The sequence below is a fragment of the Somniosus microcephalus genome, chromosome 3, assembly GCF_052327205.1.
Source record: "Somniosus microcephalus isolate GS21.2 chromosome 3, FLI_Smic_1.0, whole genome shotgun sequence".
Lineage (NCBI taxonomy): Eukaryota > Metazoa > Chordata > Chondrichthyes > Squaliformes > Somniosidae > Somniosus > Somniosus microcephalus.
This window is the reverse complement of record NC_140989.1, coordinates 120,686,765-120,707,871: the sequence shown is the minus strand read 5'-3', so window position 1 is coordinate 120,707,871 and position 21,107 is coordinate 120,686,765. Positions and strand designations below refer to the sequence as shown.

Here is a 21,107-nt window from a genome sequence, read left to right as displayed (position 1 = left end):
GATAATGTGGTTAAAAAATCATATGAGTTACTTGGGTTTATAAATAGAGGAATATAAAATAAAAGCAAAGAGATCATGCTTTATAAATCACTGGTTAGTCCTCAGCTGGAGAATTCTGGGCACCACACTTCAGGAAATCTGTAAAAGGGCATTAGAAAGGGTACAGAGGAGGTTTACCAGAATGTCACCAGGGATGAGAGACTTCAGTTATGAGGAGAGGTTGGAAAAGCTAGGACTGTTCTCCTTGAAACATAGAAGGTTAAGAGGTGACCTAATAGAGATTTTCAAGATTTGATAGAGTGGATAGAGAAAATCTATTCCCTCTAGTGAGTGCCAGAGGTCATAGATTTAAAATCATTGGCAAAAGATCGAGAGGGGAGATGAGAAATCTTTTCACCGAGTTGCTGTGATCTGGAAAGCTCTACTTGGAAAGGCAGTGGAAGCAGATTCCATAACTAATTTAAAAAGACAGTTGGACAGGTACTTGCAGGGTTATGGACAAAAAGCGGGGGTATGGATTTAAGCATGACCGCTCTTTTAAAGAGCCAGCACAGGCATGACGGGACGAATGACCTCCTCCTGTGCTACAACTAGCTATATGTGTGAATGGATTGAAAGAGTTTTGAACTCCTGGTTCACCATACTTTTGTACTCGCAGTTGATAACCATCTGAGCATCAAGAACCTGCATCATATCAGTTTTAATTTTAAATAATGCACCTTCACATCCTGACAAATGCACCTTAACAGAAGATAATATTCCAATCCTTGTTGTATATTTGTCACCTAACATCCATCATCCATTCTATAACCAGGGTATTATCCAGTACCTGATGCAGCAATACAGGAGCAAGTTATTGAAAAACTTCTCTACGGAGAATACTACATGTTATTGTTCTGGAAAAGCCATCGTAGTAAAAGAGGGCTTGTATGAGGTCACTCACACTTCAATGAGGTAAAGCTGGTCACCCTGGTTCATTCTGGTGCGAGCTTTTGCCTGCAGTAGAAGAGTTACAGGTATTTGTAACTTGTAACTTCCTTGGCTTTAACTACATTGAAAAATAGTCCCTTGCCTTTTGAGGAGGAGGAGATCATAGCTGGATTTATTCTGGATAATGGTAAGGAAGTTCCTGAGTGTGAGGAGCTCAATCAGGAGGTTGAGCAGTGACATTTTTGATTATATGAATAATGGTAATGAAAGGAAAAACGCTAATAGTAAGAAGAGAGGTGGAAGATATAGAGAATCTTTTGAGGAAGAAGGGTACAATGCATACAGGGTGCACCATTTGTGTCTTGTATGTGAAAACATGACTGAAATGGAAAATAAAAAGCATTAATGGTTCAGGAATCGATCAAAAATTTCTTCAAGACCCTTGGCTCCACTCTTGCCACCCCTCCACTTCAGAAGATTAAATGTACTGTCTAGGAAGTGTACGGTGCTGGGGAAAACCTCCGTTTTTATTTCACCTTTCATTGGTGAATAACATTTCGTAATACCTGTTCTATGATTTATATTGTACTTGTCTCTATTCCCAAGGTACCCTATCTAAGACCAAAATTTGGAACCTATTGATTATCTGCCAATTTGATTATCCACTTTTTGGGATAATTGAAGTTCCACTAGAATTGCAAACAAGTGGTTCAATAATTGCATTCACACTACAGTGCTTCTAGTGCCAGCCCCAACTTCAGCTGTACCACTGCAATGTAAATAAGTTGGCAGTAGATGGAGTGTCACCTTGACAGGTGGGTTATCCCCATCATACTGCAAACTTCAGCAACTTTTACATTGGCTCTTGAGGGGTGCTTGCAATATTCCTGACGTGGGGTCTCCCACACTTCTCTTTTCCAGGTCTTCCCAGCAACTGGTCTTAGTGAAGTATAGCCGATAAGTTTCCATTGGGGTTACCCCAACAAGCACCTCTCCAAGGCCAATGTAAAAGCAGCTCTTGTGTTCCCAGCAGCAAATATAAACTGGCTTTGCCAAAATGCCATTCTTTCCCCTGGCCATGCCTCTAAAGGCCAGCAATGGGGCTTTTTGTATTGGACTGTATGGATCATTCCTAGCTAGTAGGGAAAGTCTGCAACCAGAAAATAGAATTTGTCTTTGTGTGTACCAAAAACCAAGACAAATGGAAGCAGTTCTCTTTTGAACAGTGTTAAACAGTTTGAGGAACAAGAAGGGTCCATCAAAAGATTGAAGCATTTCAAGTGCAAATCGAGTTTCCGTGATCTTTTGCGCTAGTTTGAAAAACATTGTGCTAGAAACGGGCCCCGCCCATAAAACAGGCCATGCCCCCAGATTGAATTGATCACCATGGCGAGTTTCCGCTAATTGCACCTGTTTACAACCTTTTTTTAGGAGGCTCTTTAAGCTTTTCTTTTAGGCACATATTTTAAATATTTTAATTTGCTAAGAAACTGACTAATGTACACCAATGTAACTAGTAAAAGGTTATGTATAATTTTTAAAGTCCTTTTCAGTTACTTAAATTTGGGTTACTCACAGGTGGTAGACTAGACACTGATTTAAAATGTTTATTTTTTGTGATTAAACCCATTTTCAGTTGCATTAATAAAACTGCACCAGGTTATCACTCATAAATATATCAAGGAAAAAGCATTTCCCGATTGCGCTGGTTGATGGAAGATTTTGTCTTCGGCGATATAGAATTGAGTTTGAGTGGAAAGTTGAGCAAAACACTTCTTTAAAAACTAGTGCAATTTTAGCCCAGATTGCTGATTGCATCCAAAATTACCCCAGTTCGGCAGACATGGAAGAATTTATCAAGGCTGCATTAAAAGGGGTGGTACTACCCTCCGCCCCTCCTATGTGCGTAATTGAACAACAAGGGGTTACGGAGGTCAATTTGCACACTTTTTTCTCCTCCCCCCCCCCCCCCCCCCTTCTGTTCCCCAGTGATGAGGACAGGCCTCTCCCAAGTATTGGTGCCCGTTACAGTATGACTTGCATGGACTACCTTACATAACTGCTGAGGTTGGGAACCACTTCTGTACATATTTAGTCTGGCAAACTGGTGTGAAGCATGGCTTGTTCGTTCACCAATCAAGTTTAAATTTGTGCCCTCTCGTTATCCACCCTTCAGCCATTGGAAACCGTTTCTCTTTATTTACTTTATCTAAACCCTTTATGATTTTAAACACCCCTATAAAAATTTATTTTTTGCCTACTCTGTGCTAAGGAGAACAACCTCAGCTTCTCCACTCTATCCAAGTAACTATAATCCCACATCCCTGGAACCATTCTAGTAAATCTCTTCTGTACCCTCTCCGAAGCCTTCATGTACTTCCTGAAGTGCGGTGCCCAGAATTGGACACAAATCTCCAGCTGGGGCCGAACTAGTGTTTTATATAGGTTTAGCATAACTTCCTGGCTTTTGTACACGATGCCTCTATTTAGAAAGACCAGGATCCCATATGCTTAACTTTTTTTAAAATTCGTTTTGTGGGATGTGGGTGTCACTGGCAAGGCCAGCATTTATTGCCCATCCCTAATTGCCCATGAGAAGGTGGTGGTGAGCCGCCGCCTTGAACCGCTGCAGTCTGTGTGGTGAAGGTACTCCCACAGTGCTGTTAGGTAGGGAGTTCCAGGATTTTGACCCAGCGACGATGAAGGATCGGCGATATACTTCTAAGTCAGGCTGGTGTGTGACTTGGAGGGGAACTTGGTGGTGTTCCCATGCGCCTGCTGCCCTTGTCCTTTTTAGGTGGAAGAGGTCGTGGGTTTGGGAGGTGCTGCCAAAGAAGCCTTGGCGAGTTGCTGCAGTGCATCTTGTCGATGGTACACACTGCAGCCACGGTACGCCGGTGGTGGAGGGAGTGAATGTTTAAGGTGGTGGATGGGGTGCCAATCAAGCGGGCTGCTTTGTCCTGGATGGTGTCGAGCTTCTTGAGTGTTGTTGCAGCTGCACTCATCCAGGCAAGTGGAGAGTATTCCATCACACTCCTTACTTGTGCCTTGTAGATGGTGGAAAGACTTTGGGGAGTCAGGAGGTGAGACACTTGCCGCAGAATACCTAGCCTCTGACCTGCTCTTGTTGCCACAGTATTTATGTGGCTGGTCCAGTTAAGTTTCTGGTCAATGGTGACCCCCAGGATGTTGATGGTGGGGGATTCAGCGATGGTAATGCCGTTGAATGTCATGGGGCTGTGGTTAGACTCTCGCTTGTTGGAGATAGTCATTGCCGGCACTTCTGTGGCATGAATGTTACCTGCCACTTATCAGCCCAAGTGTGAACGTCGTCCAGGTCTTGTTGCATGCGGGCATGGACTGCTTCATTATCTGAGGAGTTGTGAATGGCACTGAACACTGTGCAGTCATCAGCGAACATCCCCCTTTCTGACCTTATGTTGGAGGGAAGGTCATTGATTAAGCAGCTGAAGATGGCTGGGCCTAGGACACTGCCCTGAGGAATTCCTGCAGCGATGTCCTGGGGCTGTGATGATTGACCTTCAACCACCACCATCTTCCTTTGTGCTAGGTATGACTCCAGCCAGTGGAGAGTTTCTCCACCCCCCCCCCCCGCCCTTCCGATTCCCATTGACTTCTGTTTTACTAGGGCTTCTTGAAGATGCCACACTTGGTCAAATGCTGCCTTGATGTCAAGGGCAGTCACTCTCACATTACCTCTGGAATTCAGCTCCTTTGTCCATGTTTGGACCAAGGCTGTAATGCGGTCGGGAGCCGAGTGGTCTTGGCAGAACCCAAACTGGGCATGAGTGAGCAGGTTATTGTTGAGTAAGTTCTGCTTGATAGAACTGTCAACGACGCCTTCCAGCACTTTGCTGATGATTGAGACTAGACTGATAGGGCAGTAATTGGCCGGATTGGATTTGTCCTGCTTTTTGTGGACAGGACATATCTGGGCAGTTTTCCACACTGTTGGATAGATGCTAGTGTCGTAGCTGCACAGGAACAACTTGGCTAGAGGCATGGCTAGTTCTGGAGCACAAGTCTTCAGCATGATAGCCGGGATGTTGACGCGGCCCATAGCCTTTGCTGTATCCAGTACGCTCAGCTGTTTCTTGATATCACGTGGAGTGAATCGAATTGGCTGAAGACTGGCTTCTGTGATGTTGGGGACCTTGGGAGTAGGCCGATATGGATTGTCCACTCTAAACTTCTGCCTGAAGATGGTTGCAGACGCTTCAGTCTTGTCTTTTGCACTCATGTGCTGGGCTCCACCATCATTGAGGATGGGGATATTCATGGAGCCGCCTCCTCCCATTAGTTGTTTAATGGTCCACCACCATTCAGGACTGCAGAGCTTTGATCTGATCTGTTCATTGTGGGATCGCATAGCCCTATTGATAGCATGCTGCTTCTGCTTTGTAGCATGCATGTAGTCTTGTGTTGCAGCTTCCCCAGGTTGGCACCTCATTTTTAGGTATGCCTAGTGCTGCTCCTGGCATGCTCTTCTACACTCCTTATTGAACCAAGGTTGGTCCCCTGACTTGATGGTAATGGTAGAGTGAGGGATGATATGCCGGGCCATGAGGTTACAGATTGTGGTGGACTACAATTCTGCTGCTGCTGATAGCCCACAGTGCCTCATGCATGCCCAGTTTTGAGCTGATAGATCAGTTCTGAATCTATCCCATTTAGCACGGTGGTAGTGCCACACAACACGATGGAGGGTGTCCTCAGTGTGAAGACGGGACTTCGTCTCCACAATGACTGTGCGGTGGTCACTGCTACCAATACTATCATGGACAGATGCATCTGCAACAGTAGATTCGTGAGGACGAGGCCAAGTAGGTTTTTCCCTTGTGTTGGTTCTTTCACCACCTGTCGCAGGCCCAGACTGGCAACTATGTCCTTCAGGACTCGACCAGCTCGGTCAGAGTGGGCTACCGAGCCACTCTTGGTGATGGACATTGAAGTCCCCCACCCAGAGTACATTCTGTGCCCTTGCTACTCTCGGTGCTTCTTCCCAGTGATGTTCAACATGGAGAAGTCATCAGCTGAGGGAGGGCGGAAGGTGGTAATCAGCAAGAGGATTACTTGCCCATGCTTGACCTGAAGCCATGAGACTTCATGGGGTCTGGAGTCAATGTTGAGGACTCCCAGGGCCACTCCTTCCCGATTGTATACCACTGTGCCGGTGGGACAGGGATGAAGATGGAGGAGTTTGAGACATTGGCTGAAAGGTATGATTCTGTGAGTATGACTGTCAGGTACAAAGTACCGTCTTCACACTAAGGACACCCTCCATTAGTCTGTGTGCACAAGTCCCCAGATGTTGATGAGGAGGACTTTGCAGGGTCGACTGGGCTGGTTATGTCGTTGCCATGTCCGAGTGATCTGTCCGTGTGTTTCATAGCAGTTTGTTACAACTGAGTGGCTTGCTAGGCCATTTCAGAGGGCAGTTAAGGGTCAACCACATTGCTGTGGGCCTGGAGTCACATATAGGCCAGACCAGGTAAGGACGGCAGATTTCCTTCCCTAAAGGACATTAGTGAACCAGATGGGTTTTTACAACAATCCGATCGTTTCATTGTTACCATTACTGATGCTAGCTTTTTATTCCAGATTTATATAATTTAAATTCCCCAGCTGCCATGGTGGGATTTGAACTCACATGTCTGGATCATTAGTCCAGGCCACTGGATTACTAGCTTAGTGACATGACCACTATGCTACCATTCCCGTAACTGCTTTGTTAACCAGTCCTGCCACCTTCAAAGATTTGTGCACAAAGTCCCCCCAGTTGACTGTTTTTGTACCCCCTTTAAAATTGTATCATTTAGCATGTATTGTTTGTCTCTCATTCTCCCTACCAAAATGTATCACCTCACACTTAACTGAGTTGAATTTCATCTGCCATGTGCCCGCCCATTCCAACAGCCTATCTATGCCCTCTTGCAGTCTATTACTATCTTCCTTACTGTTTACTACACTTCCAAGTTTCGTGCCATCTGCAAATTTTGAAATTGTGCCCTGTACCCTCAACTCCAAGTCATTAATGTATATCAAAAACAGCAGCTGTCCTAGTACTGAACCTTGGGGAATGCCACTGTATACATCCCTCCAGTTTGAAAAACAGACATTCACCACAACTCTGTTTTCTTTCCCTTAGCCAATTTTGTATCCATGCTGCTACTGCCCCTTTTATCCCATGGGCTTCAGTTTTGCACTCAAGCCTAATATGTGGTACTTTATCAAACGCCTTTTAAAAGTCCATGGCCTAGAAATTCGGTTGGTAGTGCCAGCGATTAGCGCCTAAAGAGCCCGAGAATTGGGGCGTTACCCAATTTTTGGGCGGGCGCTGTGAATATAGCGCCACCTCCCATATTGAGTATGATTTTAGCGCTGGCGCTAACTCTTTGCAGGCGCAGGCAGATCATGACGTCATTTCAGTGTGCAATGCCATTTTTGCGCCCCGGACCGGATATTCGGTGGCGCCCGCAACCTTTCCACCTGGCACTATTAGTGACAGTTGGATGGAGCGTTCCCAGGCCCTTCTCGGACTCGGGGGGTGCTATTTAAAGGGGACAGCACTAGTATAAAAGCTGCAGCCATTTGGGCTGGCCATCCTGATCGTTGCTGGAGAGAGTTGCTGACCTTCTGTTGGACAGTAATTTTCTCATTGAGCCTTCGGAGGCACTGGCACTGGCAGCTTGAGGGCCCGGCTCCCGAGCTGGTGATGCAGCATCTGAAAGCAGGGAGGTGGAAGAGTGGCTTTAGCAAAAGGACAGGTTCGCAGCAAGGGATGCCAGATTACAGCAAGGCTATGACATGGGTCGACAGTGAGAAAGCATGCTGGCGGGGGCAACAAGTCGAAGGAGACAGTTGTAAGAGGTGAGAACCTTACCATCGCTGTCGACAATGGGGTCGGTAGCTGCAGTGGTTACAGGACCACTCGGGCGTCCTCCAAGAATCTGGTGGACTCTCTCCTCGAGATCCGTGAGAGTGACCACTTGTGGAGGTCCTCCACCGGTGCGAAGCTGGTCTTTGCCAATCCTCGCCAGCATGGACTGCAGGGGAAAGGAGGGGAAGTTATGTTACCTGATGCCCTGACTGATCATCTCATGCCCCCCATGGTGCAAGAGCCCTTACATGACGCCCTGAGTCAAATGTGCATGTGTGTGCCCAGAAAGGGCCATGGGTGCTTGCTGGCAGATGGCCAATGGGGCACAGGCCACCCTGTAGCCATAAAGTCAGGTGCAAATGAAGGGATGCAGAAGTTTGCAGGAACAACACCCACCCTCACGACCCGAGTGAGGTCGTTGAATTTCTTTCTGCATTGGACCGGGCTCCTGGTCACCATGCTGCTGGAGTTGACCCTCTGGCATACATCCCTCCAAGCTCGTTGGTAGTCCTTATGATTCGGCCTCCTGCCATTGTCTGGGTAGAGAACATCTCGCCGGCGCTCCACTGCGGCCACCAATTGCTCCAGAGCCTCATTGATGAAGCGCTCTGCTCTCTGTCTCACCTTCTCCATCTGGTCCAAGTTTTTATCGCCAGAGAAGGGCCTGCGCCGATTCTGAGGCCTACAAGGCACAGAGTGTGGATGCTGAAGCTGACTGACCCACCCCTTTAAGAGCAAGCCGGCGCCTGGAAGTCTCGTGGTCATCGGTAATTGAGAGCACCTGCGCTGAGCCCGTCCGCTCCAATATTGGGTTGCGCCGGAAGTTTAGCACCTTAGGAGTCCCGTGTAACGCCTGAGTTCGCGCCTCAATCACCTTTAGGGGCGATGCAACCCAATATCGCGCCAGGCGGCGATAAGTTTCGTCTGGCTATAAACTTTGCGCAGTGCCAGTTCCAACGCCTCAAGCCGGGCTATACCCAATTTCTAGGCCCATATACACAACATCAAGACACTGCCCTCATCAAAAAACTCAATCAAGTTAGTCTAGGTGGCTCTGATAACCGCTTGAAGCAGGCGAGTGGACCATGGTAGTTATGATGTGGCAGTGTATTTATGGTAACTGGAAGCCACTGTCTCTGCTGTAATTGTTCTCTGAAGGCTGCAACAGTCGTATGCCACACCGGAAAAGGAGCCAGAATATCAGTAGTAATGCAGTCTTCAGTTATATGCTGTCATGTGATGGGAAGAGCCAGTGATACTAGAATATACTTATTGCTGTGATACTTGGAAATGACAAAGCCACTGTATATTCTAACACTCAAAATGTAGTATCAGTAATAAGTTTGAGTTAGTAAAGCTGCTTAGAATTGGGACTTGGTCTCTGTTTGTATTGCAATATCACAATCATTATCTGGCCTACAGTTTTCAGTATCTGCCTATTCATGATCATTGTTTCTATGAGACGAGTAAATTGCCAGCAGACAGTTAGTGTTTTTTATATACAAGATGGAGTTGGGAGAGGAAATTCAGAAACTCACTCCACAGTATTATCTTTTCATGAATGTCCAGTCCCTCTACACCTCCATCCCCAACCAGGACAGCCTGTGGGCCCTCTGCTTCTTCCTTGAACGGAGGCCCAACCAGTCCCCATTAACCACTACCATCCTATGCCTGGCTGAACTTGTTCTTACATTGAACAACTTCTCCTTTGACTCCACTCACTTCCTCCAAATAAAAGGTGTTGCTATGGGAATCTGTATGGGTCCTAGCTATGCCTGCCTTTTTGTGGGATACGTGGAACATTCTTCGTTCCGATCCTCTTCCTCACCTCTCTTTCCGGTACATTGATAACTGTGGCGGGGCTGCCTACTGCTCTCTCCCTAATCTGGAAAATTTCTTTCACTGCTTCCAATTTCCACTCCTCCCTCGCCTTCACACGGTCCATCTCCAACTCTTCCCTTCATTGACTTCTCGACCTCCATTTCTGGGGATAGGCTGTCAACCAATATCTACTATAAGCCCACTGACTCCCACAGCTACCTTGATTACTCTTCCTCCCACCCCGGTTCCTGTAAGGACTCTATTCCATTCCCCCAGTTTCTCCGTTACTGTCGCATCTGTTATGACGATGCCACCTTCCATACTTGTGCTTCCGATATGTCTTCCTTTTTCCTTAACCATGGCGGAGAGGAATCCTCAGTTAACAGGGCTTCGACTGTATCCATCCCATTTCCCGCACTTCTGCTCTCACCCCTCCCCTCCCTCCCAGAACCACGAAAGGGTTCCCCTTGTCCTCACCTTTCACCCCACTAGCCTCCACATTCAATGGATCATTTTCCACTACCTCCAATGTGATGCCACCATCAAACACATCTTCCCCCTCCCCTTTCAGCATTCCGAAGGGACCGTACCCTCCATGACACCCTTGTCCACTCTTCAATCACCTTCAATAAACCCCTCCCCTTCCCATGACACCTTCCATGCAAGCGCAGGAGATGCAACACCTGCCCTTTTATCGCCTCTTTCCACCATCCAGGACCCCAAACACTTCTTCCAGGTGAAATAGCAATTGACTTCTACTTCTTTCAATTTGGTATACTGTATTCGCTGCTCACGATGGGCACATTGGGGGAGACCAAACGCAGATTGAATGATTGCTTTGTGGAACCCCTCCATTCAGTCCGCAAACGTGACCTGAGCTTCCGGTCTCGTCATTTTAATTCTCCGCCCCACTCCTTCTCTGTCCTCGGCCTCCTACACTGTTCTAATGAAGCTCAATGGAAGCTAGAGGAACCGCACCTGATCTTTCGATTAGGCACTTTACAGCCTTCTAGACTCAACATTGAGTTCAACATTTTCAGAACATAACCACCGCTCCCATTTTTTCGGACAACAGCTGTTGGTCATGATTCTGCTGTGGTCATTTACAGTTCCTCTAGACCCACTGTTTCTTTCTTGTCCTATTAACACTATATTTTGCCTTGCCTCATCATCCCTTTTGACATTTAAGCACTCCTGCCTTCCACCCTATCAGAGACCTTCTCTTTTGTTCTTTTTTCCCCTCCCCCTTTCCCTGCCTCTACTTGTTTAAAACCTGTTGCGTCTTAACTTTTTCTAGTTCTGTGGAAAGGTCATTGACCTGAAATGTTCTCTCCTCTCTCCACAGATGCTGCCTGACCTGCTGAGTATTTCCAGCATTTTCTGTCTTTACTTCAGATTTCTAGCATCTGCAGTATTTTGCTTTTGCCACAATATTACCTACTGGCCAGAGCCTGCAACTACATTACTACAGGGTTTTAAATGTTTACATAGGAAGCTTCAGTGTTAAGTTTTGACAAGTGTGGCGAAAAATCGTGATGGCAGGAAGTGCGTGCATACACAGTTTTTAATGGATATACAGGTAGACTATCCTTTATCCGAAAACCTCGGGACCAGCCGTGTTTCGGTTTTCGGAAAATTTCGGATTTCGGAAGGTATTTTATAAGACTGGGAAATTTGTCGGGGGTGGGTCATAGAGTTTTACAGCACAGAAAGAGGCCCTTCGGCCCATCGTGTCTGCGCCGGCGGGAGTCGGGGTCGGCGGGGGGGGGGGTCCGCGGGGGGTCGTCGGCGGGGGTCGGGGTCGTGCGCCACTCTGGTCATGTCGTGCGCACGACTTACGCTGAACGAAAAAACCTTCGGTTTTTAGAGGGTTTCGGTTTTCGGAAGTTCAGATAAAAGGTAGTCTACCTGTACTATTTCTTGCCATAATAAGTCAGTCACTATGGACCATGAAATTACATGGTCACAGAACATTTTAGTTTCAATGTTAGAAATCAACTAATGTGCATTTTTAAATTGTTTTTTTTTAAGTGGCTCTGTGATGAAATAATTGTGCTACACCTTGGTTATCTGAACTACACAGAGTACATGATTACGGTCACCTTCCAAAATCTAGAAGATTCTCAGTTTTCAATAAAGGATGTGAATTTCACTGTAAGTAAACCATCTATTTTTGTAAGCCTGATTTTCAGGCATTTTCCTCTGAGTAATAGTGTTTTTCTGTATTTAAATAAATCTTTAGACTGAACTACAAACGATAAACTTAATCAGACGGGTCATAGATCCCTTATTTAGTTATAATGTTCAACAGTTTAAAATGGTGAGTAGCATTCAGTTTTATCACAAATGTATCTTGCACATCCTCTTGAACAGCCTCTGATTTTAAGATGTAGATTCAGAAATTCAAACTTCTAAATACTTTTTTTATAACTGGGTTTCCCGAGTCCTCTTTCATTTTCATTTCTGTTTTTTTTTTCCTCCTTCCTACAATTTCCCCCCCTCTTCTGAAGACTGCCTCTTATTATGCCACCTTCCTGTACCTTGACAAAGAGACAATGAGTTGGCATTGCATAGGTGCTACCCTGTATCATGTTAGTGAAGTTAAACTATTGGATGCCTTTGAGTGATTAGAGAAAATTAGATGTGTGGAATTTATTGCTGCAAAAGTTGAGGCTTCAGATCACGCAATCTGCAAGAGTAAAGCTTAATGTTGGGAAGCACCCTCTGCAACAAGATTATTTTCATTGTAATAATTCCTGCATTCCCATTATTATTCATGGTGCATATTTAAAAATATATATTTCTTCCTCTTCCCCTCTTCTAGTTTGCCCCCTATCTCTTCCAAAGGTGCTGACTCATGACTGGGGTATGGTCCCATGGGTGGCATTCACCCACTGGTACCTTGCCCAAGTAGCCATTCTCCATGTGTGGGCTGGCACAGTATCAGCAGGTTATTTGCCTTCAGGAGCATTCCAACTGAGCCTGATCTCATTGTCACTGAATGTCAACCGTTTTATTTAAAACACAAAAATCAAGTGAAGAGTGTTGTGATGGGAGTGGGCATTGCCCTGACGCTGGCAGCTGGGATGGTGCATTCAGATGATGTACAATGATGTAATCACTGAGGGATTAGGGAATTTAATCTGCAGTAGATTGAGAGTATTTCTGCTCTGAATAAGGAAGTACTTGACGTGTTCAGAAGTCCTAAATGCCAAATCTTGAGTAGATTATAATTGTAATTTTGCGATGTTAAATTTTGGGGAATCAGTCTAGTCTTTGAGTTCATAACAAAATCATGAACAGTCAAAGATATACTTTGTGATAACCAAGCATCCTTTTTTGCTATATATTTTTATATAAACACAATAGCAATTTTTGTGTTGGGGCATTGCATTTGAGGCAGTAGACTCTGCTTCCTTCTGAGGATTGGGCCAATAACCACTACAAATGGCACTTGGCTTCGCAGATGTGGATCAAGTTGGGTGTTTGGATACGATGGGGCAGGGAAGTCTGGGGAGTTCTTAGTTGGCAGTCTGCAGAGGAGCCAGTTGTGGGTGGGGTGCCACCAGGTTTTAGTTCAGCCGGCCTGCTTGAACCTTGAAGAGTTGCATTGGTGAGGGGTGGGAGAGAAGGTTAGTTGCTGCTGAGAACAAGCCCAGCAGTTTTACTGGTGGTCTAATCCGGTCCTGTTTTAAAGGGGCGTAGGAATGGCGACAGTGGCTGTAGGTGCCTGGTTTCCTTGTTTAGAGTCATAGAGTTATACAGCACGGATAGAGGCCCTTCGGCCCATCGTGTCCGCGCCGGCCATCAAGCCCTGTCTAATCTAATCCCATATTCCAGCATTTGGTCCGTAGCCTTGTATGCTATGGCATTTCAAGTGCTCATCCAAATGCTTCTTAAATGTTGTGAGGGTTTCTGCCTCCACAACCCTTTCAGGCAGTGAGTTCCAGACTCCAACCACCCTCTGGGTGAAAAAGTTCTTTCTCAAATCCCCTCTAAACCTCGCGCCCTTTACCTTGAATCTATGCCCCCTAGTTATTGACCCTTCTACTAAGGGAAAAAGCTCCTCAGTATCCATCCTATCTATGCCCCTCATAATTTTGTACACCTCAATCATGTCCCCCCTCAGCCTCCTCTGCTCCAAGGAAAACAAACCCAATCTGCCCAGTCTCTCTTCATAGCTGAAGCGCTCCAGCCCTGGTAACATCCTGGTGAATCTCCTCTGCACCCTCTCCAAAGCGTTCACATCCTTCCTGTAGTGTGGCGACCAGAACTGCACACAGTATTCCAGCTGTGGCCTAACCAGTGTTTTATACAGCTCCATCATAACCTCCTTGCTCTTATATTCTATGCCTCGGCTAATGAAGGCAAGTATCCCATATGCCTTTTTTACCACCTTATCCACCTGTTCCGCCGCCTTCAGGGATCTGTGTACTTGCACACCCAGATCCCTCTGACCCTCCGTCTTGCCTAGGGCCTTACCATTCATTGTGTCTTCCCTTGCCTTGTTAGTTCCCCCAAAGTGCATCACCTCGCACTTTTCCGGGTTAAATTCCATTTGCCACTGTTCCGCCCATCTGACCAACCCATCTATATCGTCCTGCAGACTGAGACTACCCTCCTCGCTATTTACCACCCTACCAATTTTTGTATCATCCGCGAACTTACTGATCATACCTTTTACATTCATATCCAAGTCATTAATGTAGACCACAAACAGCAAGGGACCCAGCACCGATCCCTGTGGTACCCCACTGGCCACAGGCTTCCAGTCACAAAAGCAACCTTCGACCATCACCCTCTGCCTTCTGCCACTAAGCCAGTTTTGTATCCAATGTGCCAAGGCACCCTGGATTCCATGGGCTCTTACCTTCTTGACCAGTCTCCTGTGCGGGACTTTATCGAAGGCCTTACTGAAATCCATGTACACCACATCCACTGCGTTACCCTCATCCACACACCAAGTCACCCCCTCAAAAAATTCAATCAAATTAGTCAGACACGATCTTCCCTTGACAAAGCCATGTTGACTATCCCTGATTAATCCTTGCCTCTCCAAGTGGAGACAAATTTTGTCCCTCAGAATTTTTTCCAATAATTTTCCTACCACTGATGTTAGGCTCACTGGCCTGTAGTTCCCTGGTTTTTCCCTACTTCCCTTCTTGAATAATGGTACTACATTAGCGGTTCTCCAGTCCTCTGGCACATCCCCTGTGGCCAGAGAGGTCCTGAATATGTGTGTTAGAGCCCCCGCAATCTCTTCCTTTGCCTCACACAGCAGCCTGGGATACATTTCGTCTGGGCCTGGGGATTTATCCATTTTTAGGCCTGCTAAAACCGCCAATACCTCCTCCCTCTCGATGTTAATATGTTCGAGCATATCACAGTCCCCCCGCCCTATTTCTATGTCTACATCGTCCTTCTCCATAGTGAAAACAGATGCAAAAAATTCATTTAGAACCCTTCCTACATCTTCCGGCTCCACACAGAGATTGCCACTTTTGTCCCTAATGGGCCCTATTTTTTCCCTATTTATCCTCTTACCCTTAATATACTTATAAAACATCTTAGGATTTTCCTTTATTTTGCTCGCCAGTGTTATTTCATGGCCCCTCCTTGATCTCCTAATTTCTTTTTTAAGTATCCCCCTGCACTTTTTGTACTCCTCTAGGGCTTCCTCCGTCTTTAGCCTTTTGTATCTGCCAAAAGCCCTCCTTTTTTTCCTAATCCATTCTCGTATATCCCCTGACATCCAAGGTTCCCTGTGGTTTTTGGAACCACCCTTGACCTTTACGGGAACATGTTGCCATTGTATGATCTCAATCTCCCTTCTGAAAGCCTCCCATTGCTCTGATGCGGATTTTCCTACAAGTAGCTGATCCCAGTCCATTTTGGCCAGATCCTGCCTTATCCTATTAAAATCGGCCTTCCCCCAATTTAGAACCTTTATTTCCGGCCCATCCCTGTCCTTTTCCATGACCACCTTAAATCTCACCATATTATGGTCACTGTCACCAAAGTGCTCACCTACTAGCACTTTTTCCACTTGGCCGGCCACATTCCCTAGAATTAGGTCCAGTACCGCCCCCTCTCTTGTAGGACTTTCTACATGCTCCTCAAAAAGCTCTCCTGGATGCACTTTAAGAACTCTACACCCTCTGAGCCTTTCACACTCTGACTATCCCAGTTAATATTGGGGAAGTTGAAATCCCCCATTATTATTACCCTATTATTTGCACATTTCTCTGAGATTTGCCTACATATCTGTTCCTCTATCTCCCCCTGACTGTTTGGAGGCCTATAGTACACTCCCAGCAAAGTGCTTGCCCCCTTTTTGTTTTTAAGCTCCACCCATATGGCCTCATTAGAGGAACCTGCTAATATATCATCCCTCCTTACTGCAGTAATTGACTCCTTAATTAATATTGCGACACCCCCTCCTTATACCTCCCCCTCTGTCTCGCCTGAAGATTCTGTACCCCGGAATATTGAGCTGCCAGTCTTGCCCCTCCCTCAACCATGTCTCCGTGATAGCAACAATATCATACTCCCATGTGTTTATCAACACCTTCAGTTCATCCACCTTATTTGCAAGACTCCTTGCATTAAAATAGATGCCATCCAGCCTTGCCCTTATATATTTGCCCTGTCTACCAAGCTGACTTGTTTTTTTCCCTATAATTGGCAGCACATCACCCCCTATTTCAGCTCCCCTCTGTATCCCATCCCCCTGCCAAGTTAGTTTAAACCCCCCCCAAACAGTGCTAGCAAACCTCCCTGCAAGGATATTTGTCCCGCTCTGGTTCAGGTGCAACCCGTCCGACTTGTACAAGTCCCACCTTTCCCAGAAGCAGGCCCAGTGATCCAGGAAAGTAAAACCTGCTTGTTTCTTTTCCATCGAGCTGATCATCAATTTTTTATTAGCTTTGCATTTGCCACTCTAAGAAAATTCGAACCTGACACCAAATATGATTGCTAAGTAATCCATTTATTGGGTTCAACCAAGTCTTTGACACATGCAATGTGTCTAAGTAGTAGACATGCAGAGAAATAAACGCAATTGCCCTGTTTTCCCCCGGGTAGAGACATTGGTGGTGGGGGGGGGGGGGCGGATTTCGGTTGGTTTGCGCCTCCCGTTAGCGCCTTAAGAGGCGGCGCAAACATCGCCCGGGCGCGGCGATGTTTGCGGCACTCGCGGAATTGACCAGACATTTTGCGGCAGCGCTAAACACTACCGCCACGATCTCCGCCCGCAAATCGTGATGTCAGTCGAGCGTGTAGCGCCCCGGACCGGATATTGAGTGGCGCCCCCTGCCTTAACGCCTGCCGCTAGCAACAACAGGTTGAGGGAAGCGTTTTACAGTCTGGAAGGGACAGGGGGAGCGCTATTTAAAGGCGACCGCTTCCTGCCTTTTTTTGTTGGCGACATTTTTGCACCATGCATTCTGAGTGAGAGAGAGAGACTTCTGGAGATATTCAACGCTGTGTTTTGGGTACTGAGCAGCACTTTGCAGGTTCATTTTGATTTGATCTTCCTTGCATCGATTTAGAAGAGTCTATGGGGGCTGCACTCTGAGCTCTTTCCCTGGGCCTCTCCATTGTTTCTTCCAGCAGATTTGATGCACCGGTCTCTCCAGGCCGAGATTCAAGGCTGCAATGAGCAGGGTTTGGATGAAGAGCAAGATCGACCCTCCCCTTTAAGAACTGGCCGGTGCCAGTGTGTCTGAGTTCCATTGCTGACTGACATCACATGAGCTTCGCCAGCACTCTGAGGTAGAGCCTCGCTCCTCGGCGTTAGCGCCTTGAGAGGTGTGTCGCGCCTGATTTAGCGCTCCAATCGCCTCCAGGGGCGATAGAAGCCAAGTTTGCAGTTGGAGGGGATAATTAGCGCCAGGCGCTAAATTTTGCGCCCGGCCAATAATTGCACCCCAAACGGGATGATACCAAATTTCTCCCACATAACCTTTTTCAATCCTGACTCTGCAAATTGTGAAGGAAAACTCCAGATCTTAAAAGGCCTCTAGTTGCGCACACTGTCCTAGATGATTCATTATATCCTGAAGAGTTATTGTGAGCAAGACTCCCAGAAATGAGGTAGTTCCTACAAAACACCAGATGCCAACTTATTTACAATTTGGAATGTAACTAATCATCCTGAGCTTATTGTCCCATTTCCTTATCTCAAGACTATCGTGGCGCTTTCATTTAACAATGTAGCGATTTAAAAAGTCAACAGGCGCGAATCTCACGTTCTGCACTTTCAGCAGAAGCTAAGTAGCACAATCAGCTAAATTGTATCCTGACTCATTAAACCCTAAAGCATCCTGGGAATGACCAACTTTAACCATTTCATTATTTCTAGCTACAGAACAAATCCACAAGTCATCTTTATGTATAAAGAAAGCAAAGACCCTAATGAGATTAAACCAAATCCTAAACCTAAGTATACATGACTAGGGTATCTTACAAGTAGGAACTTTGTTACTTTGTTTTCCGTTTGTAATATTCAGCTTAGGGGGCGGAGCATTTTCATAGGGATCAGCATGAAGGAGCCTGGTGTTCGGCTGAAGTTGGGGTCCTCCAGCTTGTTGGCTGAATTGGTGGGGTTGGGGTAACTACAGTATATGTACTCATCTCTTGTGTTGTGGTGCTGAAAGATCCATGCTGTTGGGAAAGTGCTGCTGGTGTCCTCTAATGACTTAAGAAAAATGAGCGTCTGACAAAGATGCAACCTAATACATTTGTGTTGAACTTGTCCTCCAATTATTATTGATTTATAATGTTCTAAGCACATAGGCGACATCCAGCACCAGCAGCAGCTGTGACATATGATGACTTTTGCATGAGCAAATTAATTATAGTGTCATTACTGGAGGCTTACTGAGAAATAATCTACAGTTGATTAGGGATTTTCCATGCTCAATGTATATTTTTAAGCAGTATACCAAGATTAAAATGACTAGATTTTAATGTTGTGGCTGTATCAAATATCTGGTATGTTTAAGCTACAAATGGTTGTCTTAAATTTTGATCCAACTAAAAGTGCATGATAACTACATGATATTTAGCGCTTGCAGTAAAAGCAAGTCAGGTTTAAAACCTGTACTGGTGCTGCCTTCTCTCTCGTTTATAGCTAGTGTTATATTTTCTCCCCACAGTTGAAGATGTATAATGCCTCGTTTTCACAAGTGGAAATCTGGTTCCGATTTATCTTTGTAGTTTTCACCTTCATGGTCACAGTAAGTACAACATGTGCTACTAACAATTAGTATTTTGGTACGTGACTATGTTAGGAGTGATGGTGCTCAAAGTCTCTCTTTATATCAAAATGCACACCGCTTTATACCGTATATATTTTCACCTTTTGGTGGTGATGTGATCTAAATTGATGGATAATGTAGTGTCAGTCATAGCACTGATTGAAAAGGGCATTTCAATCAGCACTACTGTAAATGTTTGTGTGCAACAAAGTCAGTTTTGGGCCAGTTCTCCATCTCTCTTCCTTTTGATATCACTTAATTTTTGTGTTCCATCTATATTGTCATCTGCTTTTGCCCCAGCCTCAGCCCATCTGCTGCTGAAACTCTCATCCATCCCTTTGTCACCGCCAAGCTCAATTTATTCCAGTGCTCTCCTGGCAGGCCTCTCATTCTCCTTGCTTTGTAAACTTCAGGTCGTCTAAAACTCTGCTGCCAGTATCCTATGCCACACCAAGTCTCACTCACCCATTTCTCCTGTCCTTGCTAACCTGAAGGGATAATTACTAGTCCTAGCCCCTTTAGGGCTACCCCGGATCAGGCGTATTTCTCAGACTTTCAACTAAAGTTTGAGGTAGCCGAATCCTAAAGACGCTTAATTGGGTCTAAAGGTCTGGGCTATCTCTCCTAAAGGAAAGGAACAACCCGAGAATGTTACCGTCCTCCAGATAGCACTTTTAATAAGTTTAGCTAAACTGTAACGTTCCGGATATTATGAGGGTCTGGAAAACTCCCCCAGAATTCTGCAACTCCTCGCCAGAGTGTACAGAGATTGAGTTTGCGAGTTTTTGATACAGAAGTCTTACGTGAGACAATTCTAAAAATGTATAGGTTTATTAAAGAACCGACATGCAATTTACAGTTGGTGAGTCAATCGCAACATTAACAGTTCCAAAAAGAGAAAACATACGATCTTATTATCAGAGAATCTTACTTTTAAACACTACAGTATTACAGTTATTAAAGTGTTCTACAGGATATCCACCAAAATCAAATACCTTTGATCCCCGAGGTACAAAGAGTTGGAGGCTACAGAGCCGCCTCTGAAGCCGAGAATCGCTTTGCCCGATTAAAGCGAGTCTGTTAGCCCATTTGAGAGTTCAATATTTATACCTTTTTCCAGTGGTATTTCCTTTAAGGTTTTCTGCTGATGCAAGCTAATTATCTCTAGTCATCTTTCTGCCACATCAGCTGGTAGCATTACAGAATCATGTCTCATCTCTAGGTGTTCTAAGTTTACCATATAAAAAACGGTATGACGGCAGGTGTTCCTTACTTTGTCATCTTTACGAGGGCAGATGTTCCTTATCTTATGTGCTTCTTTACAAAGTGTAAATGAGAACACCTTATCCATGGTGAACCATTGTTTTTGTTCCCAAAGGTCAGCCTGTCGGAGCCCTTCACCTTCTGTTTCAATAATGTTATTTATTCAGGGTCAACCACTGTCTTATCTCAATAGTCAGAATGCTTTCACAGCTATTTCATAGTTAAGTCTCTAAATTTCCAAACTCAGCTTGTCCTGTTTTAATAAGGCCAGAATTCTTTCATAAGATGGTGTCTTTTTCTGAATAGGTTATATAGCCTATTCCTTCACAAACCTGCACTGGCTCCCCTGTCTCCAATTTAACATTTTAATCCTCGTGATTAAATCCCTTCACGACCTTGCCTATCCCTATGTCTCAAATCTTCCCCAGCTCGACAACCTTCCACTGCCCCCGCCCCCCCCCCCCCCCCCCCCCCCCCAGCCCAAGCATTTGCCATTCTTCAAATTTAGCCTCTTGTAGCTGTTTCTCTCCCTTCACCCCACTATTGGCTCCCTTCAGCTGTCTCGGCCCCAAGCTCTGGAATGCCCTCCCTAAACCCTTTCACCTATCCAGTTCCCTCTCCTCCTTAAAACTCACCTCTTTGACTAGCTTTATGGTCATCCTGCCTTATATCTCTTTTTTGTTGTCTGATTACACCGCTGTGAAATGCCTTGGGATATTTTTCTAAGTTAAAGAACTATATAACTGGAAGTTGCTTTTGTAACATAAACTCATAATAATCATAATAATCAACTTTATTGTCATTGTTAGTGCACAAGTGCAGTACAACGAAATGTAGGCTTGCGGCTCCCGAGAGTGTACATTTAGATTAAGACATTTAAACATTCAACATACATTTGGCTTGTAATACATTAACATAAACATAACCATAAT

The 21,107-nt window shown here is 45.5% G+C and overlaps 1 protein-coding gene across 1 annotated transcript in view; it reads left to right on the top strand.

Moving 5' to 3' along the window:
• The window catches only part of tmem181 (transmembrane protein 181), a 54,922-nt gene that overhangs the window by 8,688 nt on the left and 25,127 nt on the right, over positions 1 to 21,107 (top strand). The window contains exons 2-3 of the mRNA XM_085981540.1: positions 11,684 to 11,806; positions 18,811 to 18,891. Of these exons, the coding sequence (XP_085837666.1) occupies positions 11,684 to 11,806; positions 18,811 to 18,891 (204 nt within the window). The remainder of the gene's footprint in view (positions 1 to 11,683; positions 11,807 to 18,810; positions 18,892 to 21,107) is intronic.